Source organism: Pteropus vampyrus, unplaced genomic scaffold (assembly GCF_000151845.1).
Source record: "Pteropus vampyrus isolate Shadow unplaced genomic scaffold, Pvam_2.0 Scaffold14, whole genome shotgun sequence".
NCBI lineage: Eukaryota > Metazoa > Chordata > Mammalia > Chiroptera > Pteropodidae > Pteropus > Pteropus vampyrus.
In genome coordinates, this window is record NW_011888795.1 from 119,148 (window position 1) to 127,482 (window position 8,335).

The following is an 8,335-nucleotide window of genomic DNA, read 5'->3' on the forward strand; positions in this document are numbered from 1 at the left end:
CTGTCGTAGGACACTTCGGTTGCTTCCGTGTCCTGGCCACTGTGAATAATGCTGCTATGAACACTGGGGTGTGAATATCTTTTCAGATATGGGTTTTCAAGTCTTTGGGGTTAATACCCAGTAGAGAGAGGGATTGTTGGATCATGTGGTGGATCAACTCTTAGTTTTCTGAGGAACCTCCATACTGTTTTCCATAGTTGCTGTACCAATATGCAGTCCCACCAGCAGTGTATGAGGGTTTCTATTTCTCCACATCCTCTCCAGCATTTGTTATTACTTACTTATCCTGTTGATTATAGCTATTCTACCAGGTGTGAGATGGTATCTCATTGTGGTTTTGATTTGCATTTCCCTAAGAGCTAGCAATGTTGAGCATCTTTTCAAATATTTGTTGGCCATTTGTATGTCCTCTAGGGAGAAGTGTCTATTCAGATCCTCTGCCCATTTTTGGATTGGATCGTTTGTTTTTTTGTTGTTATTGAGTTGTATGAGTTCTTTGCATATTTTGGTTATTAGGCCCTTATCGGAGGCATTGCTTGCAAATATATTTTCCCATTCAGATGGTTGTCTCTTTACCTTGTTGAGGTTTCTATTATTATTTTAAATGGGATGCCCAAATATGCCTGAGGCTTTTCTAGGTAAAGGAGATGATATCCACCAATCTTCTTCTGTAACCTGATGTGTCTCCTCTGAGCACCAAGAAAACGTGCAAATATGGAAAATTCTCCCTTTGATCTATCTTTGTTTATAGCCTCAACCCTTCCAGTATTACTAAAACTTTAATAAAAAAAGACATCACTTTTCATGCAGTTGTTCAAAATTTTTCATTGAACACTTACTATTTTCTAGGCACTCCACCTGGAATGATATGTTCATTGCAGAAAAATTGGAAAATATAGAGAAAAATTGGAAAATATAGTGGCTATATAGAAAATACAGAGATGTCCACCAACATTAGAATGGGTAAAGGAATTGTAGTATAGATATAAAATTTACTACTACATAGCACTGGAAATGCACCCTTTATAGCCACGAGCATAACAAGGATGCATTTAAAACACATGTTGATTTAAAGAAGACAGACGCACCCCCAAAATAATATAATTCCATTTATATAAATTTCAAAAATAGGACAAATTATTCTTTAGGGATGCCTACTTAAGTTGTAAAATAATGAAAAGTAAAAATAGAAATGATTGGTAAAAACTGCCTGTCAAAGAGCAGGAATGGTTTTGTTGAGAAGAGCACTTAATAGACTTCTAAGAGAGGACAATGAATGTGGTTCCATACGTGTTCACTTTATAATTATTCATTAAACTTGATATTTACGTGTTAAAAAAAAGTTCAATTCACCAGGAAGAAATGATGATTCTAAACTTAGATACATCTAATAACATGATTTCAAACATATAATGATAAAAAAACTGCTGCAAGGACAAACTGCTAAACCCACCATCATATTGTCACAGCTTAAAAAACTTTTAAAATAGCTTAAATAGACAACAGATTAAAATATAAAGATCTGAACTAAACAAGTAACAAGACTGAGTTAATAGACACCTAGAGAACTTTGCAGTCAACAAATAGAGAATACATACTTTCTTCAAGCACCTTTATAAAAATCTATCCTTTATAAATAAGTCAAATATCAAGAGATCTATCATACAGAACATGTACTCTGACAACACTATAATTCTACAATTAAGCTGTAAAATGATAACTAAAACATTTCCCATAACTTCAGGATGTAAAAAAATAATAATAAAATAAATAAAAAATAATAAAAACAATATTTTGATTAACATATCCTACCGATATAATACGATCTCCTTTTCTGAGCTCTCCACTAAGATCAGCAGGTCCTCCGGCCAAAATAAAGGAAATAAATATTCCTTCTCCATCTTCACCTCCTACAATGTTGAAACCAAGGCCTGTTGAGCCACGATGAAGAACAACTTTTCTAGGTTCCCTAAAAATTAAAAATAAATATTGAATACCTTAGAAATTTTACCTAAAACTTGACATTCTATCAATGAGAATTCCCTTTTGATAACTCTTATGTTATCTATCAAACTATAAAGACAGCTAGGTGAAATATAAAAGGTGTTCAAAACTGTGAAGCAAAGAAATTCTTTCTAAGCCTAGAAATTAGGCTTAGAAATTAAAAGGAAAAATCTTAACTTTATATAAAAGTTAAAAACCCATGTTAAAAAGCAAACAAACATGAAACTAAAACAAAAGGAAGAAAACGTGGAAATTAGAAAAATAATGAGTTAAAGAGCCTACTCAGAAAATATATACATATACTTATGAAAAGTCAATGTTACACATTTTATTGCCTATGAAGCAGTCACTGCCCCTACTTCTTAGATAGTGTAAAAGGTAGATGGGTTTCTTTGTGTTAGAGAAGGTAGGTCCTTTTTCCAGTCCCAAAGGGATGAATCATGACTAACCTAAGCCAATCATTGCAATCCCTTTTCCCTTTGCTAAGGTGAAGCTATGACCCTATTCTGGCCTCTGAGAAATGAAAGGAAATGTTATTGTCACTTCCCAAGAAAGACCCTAACAAAGACAAAGTACATTTGTTCCTCTTCCTATCCAAACTAACTCCCACAAAAAATAATGAACAATAAAATTCCATTACTGGTTTGACCATATTACAATCATGAAGGTAAGACCAAGCAGAGACACCATGGACCTAGGGTTGCTACACAAACACTGGAATTGCCTATTTCCAGACTTTTTATATGAAATAATGAAATATCTGTATTTCAAAAGTCATATCCATCTATGTACTTACCTACCTCTGCTTTTCTTCCATTCTAAGATGCATCTTTTCTGCCTCCCTCTCAATTTAAAATCTCTGAAATCAGAATACATCTTACCACTAATGTTTCACATTTGCTACCAGTTATACATAGTTGTGTGAAAACTATTCATATTCTCTGGTAAGACCATAAAATTTCCATCAGCAGATTATATCGGGTAATGAAACAGAGAACATCACTTGAGATTAGAATGTATAATATTTGATGAATATTTTAAAAATTTTATCTGATTTTTCTAAAATATCAGAGAAAGCTATTGGTAACAAAAGGTTTGATAAAAGTAAATAACTTTTACAAATGAATTTTAGGGATCCTTCCATATAATGTGGAATTAATCTTAAATATTTGTTTACTCAAAACTTAAAATGGTGTTTTCTAGTCATACATAGGTATCAGTTTTGCCAGTTAGTTACAGGGTTAATAAAACTACATTTTCTTGTCAAAAATAGCAAAACTAAATCATATATTGTTTAGGAAATACTGTATATACAAATATACACAAAACAAAAAAGAAAATAATAAATCCAAAATTCAGGAAAGCAGTTAACTTGGTGGGGCAATATAAGAGAAGTAGCGTAGGATGAGAGGTACAGGATAGTTTTCACTATATTGGTGGTGTTTCATTTCTTTGTTAGATGGTGGACTCATTGTTTAGGGTTCCTATTATGCTTTAAACATATGTATGAATCATAATTTTACATTAGCAAATAATATCCAGGTGAAATCTAACAATATTTCTAGAGTGAAATAAATTCTGATTTTTTCAAATAACATATGCCCATGAAAAGATGCTCAACATCCTTAGTCATTAGGGAAATGTATTAAAATCACAAAGATTTGACCCACCTACTACAATGGCTATAAAACAAAACAAAACAAAACAAAACAAAACAAAAGTGATGGTGAGGATGTGGAAAAACTGGAACCCTCATATATTGATAGTGGTAATGTAAAATGGTGTGGCCACTACAGAAAACAGGGGATTCCTTATAAACTTAAACACAGCTACCATGTGACGCAGCAATTCTACTAATAGCTATATATCTAATGGCATTGAAAGCAGGGACTCAAGCAGATACTTGTATGCCAATGTTTATCACAGCATTATTCACAAGATCCAAAAGGTGAAAATAACCCAGGTGTCCATCAACAGATGAATAGATAAACAAAATGGGGTATATACACATGATGGACAATTATTTAGCCATAAAAAGGAATGAAGTTCTGATACATGCTACAATACAGATGAACCTTGAAAAATATGCTAAGTGAAAGAAGCCAGACACAAAAAGATAAGCATTTTAAGATTCCACTTATACGAACAATCTAAGCAAATGCATAGAGACAGAAAGCAGACTACAGGTTACCAGGAACTGGGAGGACAGGAAAATGGTGCGTTATTGCTCACAGTTTGTCTGAGGTAATAAAAAGTTTTGGAAATAGTGGTGATGGATGTGTGCATAATATTATGAATGTAATTAATGCCACTGAACAGTAAGTTTAAAAATGGTTAACATAGCCAATTCCACATTATATATATTTTATCATAATTAAAAAAATTAGGAATGTACTATATAAAATATCACTGAGTTGTATACTTTAAATGGGTGCACTATATGGTATATGGATCATATCTCAATAAAGCTGTTAGAAAAATGAACTTTAGAATCATCAACTGTTTGTTGGGATTTTTCTTTCTTTTCTTTTTTTAATTGGTAATGTGAGATAAACTCTGAAAGACTGCTTAGAATCAAACTGTGGAGAGTAATTCTAATGGGAAGGTAAAGGTTTTTATACTTCAATACCTGGGCAAGGTAGTGTAATTATCAAAAAGGAATGATAAAACAAACATTGGTTTAGGAAGCCATACCTAGTAACCAACCACCTGATTTTCACAGAAAACTACAGAAAACAGGTAGACCTGTTGTGTAATACTACAAAGTCTAATACTATAAAGGCAAGAGATATATAATGAAAAAAAAAATGGTGAACAGCAATCAATATGCTAATATATCTTTTAGTTAGAAAAAATTTAGTTAGAAATTGAAGACTAGATAAGCCACTATTTTTTTCTCTTTACTTCTATAAATAGGCATTATTAGAAAACAACAACAAAACAGCTATAAGAGATCATTACAGGAGCACAACCTAAAGACTAACAGCCTTGAAAATTCGTACCGCAATTGTAAACACTATTCTTTCTGCTAATTTTCATTCCAAACATAATTACTGTACACCTATTAGATTAAATTCTCAACATAGCTAACTCTTGAAGAACAAAGGCAAACACAGCTAACTCTTGAAGGACAAAGGCAAACATTCTTACATGACCTTAAAGAAATCACTGTCTGAAGTAAGGACAAGTAAAGAATAATTACAATTATGAAAGTTCAAAAATAATAATTCTAATAATGTAATTAATAAAAACATAAAAAGACATTAATTAGCATGTTTCATGTTAAATGCCATAATTAATATGAAATACTTATACAAATTATAAAGCAAACTATATAAACATAATATCTTATCACTATATTGAATAATGTGAAAAATATCTAAAATACTTTTTCACTCATTTATTCACACCTAGTTAAGAGTTCTTTGGGAATGAAAAGATAGATAATCTATAAACTTTAGGCAGTTAGTAATGTTAACTAAAAGTTGTAGGTGTCAGGATATCAAGGATATATAACAAAGAGAAAATACCACTTGTTGAATTCTGAATGTGAATATATTTCTGAAAATAAATACCATAATATTATATGGTATATATTAAATAAAAATATATGAAAAGTTAGTTTTAAATATGTGTAAGTATATTCTTAACTTTTACCTAAACTAATCTGTAAGGATAATTAACCAATCATTAAAAAATAGCAATATTAAAAAAAGAACAGTGATTTATTTGGAGTATACAAGATTTTTACACTTTAGGCTCTTCTATGAATGTGCTAATGAAAAAAATTAAGGTTTACATTCATCATCTATCAACAAAATTTTTTAGTCCTGAAATTGTGGCTATCTTACTTGGCTGATTATAATTCCATCTAATAGTTGGCTTTATGTAAGAAGGATAAATGTTCAGCTCCTTACCGTGTAATTTCATCATCTCCAATCATTACTTTTGAAACAGGTGAGTATCTGGCTGGCGATGCTGGTGTCTGGCCCAAGTAAGAAGATGGACTAACATGGTTATCAACAGGCTGAGAAGCAGCTTCAAAGTAAAGAAAGTAAAAACACTTGAAAAATGAAACAAGTCATTCAGTACCACATTTGTGAATTATCAATTTACAGGTTAATGTATAATTCATATTCACTTATTTTTATAATAGAGTTATATAGAGAATATTTATCAGGTAAAAAAATTAGACAAGTTCAAGTTCATAGGTAAAAATGAGTTTAGATATTCCAATCAGTAGAACAAACTTATAAAACCAAATGTTTAACAGTACGTTTTCAATTCAGCTTATAAGAAGCCTGGAGTCTTCACTCTGTCCTAACAACAACTAAAAAGCTAAACAAACTGAAAAATCAACAACTCTTCTTTGATTCTTAAGATAAGGGAGGTGACAGTGCAAACCTCTGTCCCCCAAATTGAAGAGACTGACAGGTAAATACAGTGAATCACAACTTAAACAGAGCAGAAACCTCTGTGGGAACTATTGCTGAGGTAGAGAAACCTGAATCATAATTGACAAATTTCTGATGGCTCATTGTGGATAACTCTGAGAGTCAAAAACTCCAGAGGTGCCCTGTAAGTTTTTTAAGTTTTACTACTTGGATCTCTATTGAGTCTCACAGTGAATACTGGGGGGGAAAATCACCTTGTGCTTCTGGCAGGAGAAAAGGAAAAGGAACCATTTTGGAATACACAAGTACCTTTTATTCTTCTCAACAGAGTTTACCCACAGGAGAAACTATTAACCAGAGCCTGACCTGCTGGGGATTTAGTGGAGTCTACCTGACCTGAGAAAACGGAACTAGAACTAGGCTGAATCAAGAAGCAGCAGAAAATCTAAATAGACCGATCAGCAACATGGAAATTGAAACAATCATCAAAAACCTACCAAAAAGTAAAAGTCCAGGAACAGATGGCTTCACCAGTGAATTCTACCAAACATTCAAAGAAGATTTAATACCTATTCTCCTCAAACTCTTCCAAACAACTGAAGAGGAGGCAATACTTCCCAACTCATTTTATGAGGCCAATATTTTTTACCTTGATACCAAAACCTGGTAAAGATAACACAAAAAAAGAAAACTACAGACCAATCTCTCTCATGAACACATGCAAAAATCCTAAATAAGATACTAGCAAACCAAATACAGCAACATATTAAAGAGATTATACACCACGATCAAGTGGGCATCATTCCAAATGCACAGGGATGGTTCAACATATGCAAATCGATTAACGAGATACACTACATATACAAATTAAAAAATAAGAATCATATGATCATATCAATAGATGCAGAAAAAGCCTTCGACAAGATACAGCACCCATTTATGATAAAAACACTTAACAAAATTGGAATAGAAGGAAAGTACATAATAAAGGCCATATATGACAAGCACTCAGCCAACATTATACTTAGTGGTGAAAAACTAAAAACCTTCCCTCTAAGATCAGGAACAAGGCAAGGCTGTCTACTAGCGCCACTTATTCAATATAACATTGGAGGTCCTAGTGAGTACGCTCAGGCAAGAGAAAGATATAAAAGGCATCCAAATAGGAAACCAAGAAGTCAAACTGTCACTATTTGCAGATGACATGATTCTCTATATAGAAAACCCTAAAGACTCCACAAGAACACTACTAGACATAAGCAAATACAGTAAAGTTTCTGGATATAAAATCAACGTTCAAAAATCCATAGCGTTTCTATACTCTAATAATGAAGTGTCAGAAAAAGAAGTGGAATAAATAATTCCTTTTGCAATTGCAACAAAAAGAATAAAATACCTAGGAATAAATTTTAATGAAACATGTGAAGGACCTATGTAATGAAAACTACAAGACCCTATTAAAGGAAATCGAAGAAGATAGCAAGAAATGGAAAGATACTCCATGTCCTTGGACTGGAAGAATCAACATAGTTAAAATGACCATATTATTTAAAGCATTATACAGATTTAATGCAATCCCCATCACAATCCCATTGGCATTTTTTTAAGAAAGAGAACAAAAAATCATCAGATTTGTATGGAAGCACAAAAGACTGTGAATTGCCAACACCATCTTGAGAAGAAAGAATGAGGCTTGAGGCATCACTCTGCCCGACTTCAAATTCTACTACGAAGTGACAGTAATCAAAACGGCATGGTACTGGCAGCAAAACAGACACATGGACCAGTGGAACAGAATCGAGAGATCAGAAGTAAACCCATATTTATATGGGCAAATAATTTTTGACAAAAAATGCCAAAACATACAGTGGAGAAAGGAAAGCCTCTTTAGTAAATGGTGCTGGGAAAACTGAAAAGCCACCTGCAAAAAAATGAAA

General features: G+C 32.6%; 1 protein-coding gene across 3 annotated transcripts in view; it reads right to left on the reverse strand.

Moving 5' to 3' along the window:
• Positions 1-8,335, reverse strand: part of DLG1 (discs large MAGUK scaffold protein 1) — a 146,325-nt gene that overhangs the window by 61,378 nt on the left and 76,612 nt on the right. For all 3 annotated transcript variants that reach the window (XM_011381188.2, XM_011381178.2, XM_023525622.1), the window contains 2 exons: positions 5,922-6,042; positions 1,813-1,969 (listed from right to left, as the gene is read on the reverse strand). In XM_011381188.2, coding sequence (XP_011379490.1) covers positions 1,813-1,969; positions 5,922-6,042 — 278 coding nt within the window. The remainder of the gene's footprint in view (positions 1-1,812; positions 1,970-5,921; positions 6,043-8,335) is intronic.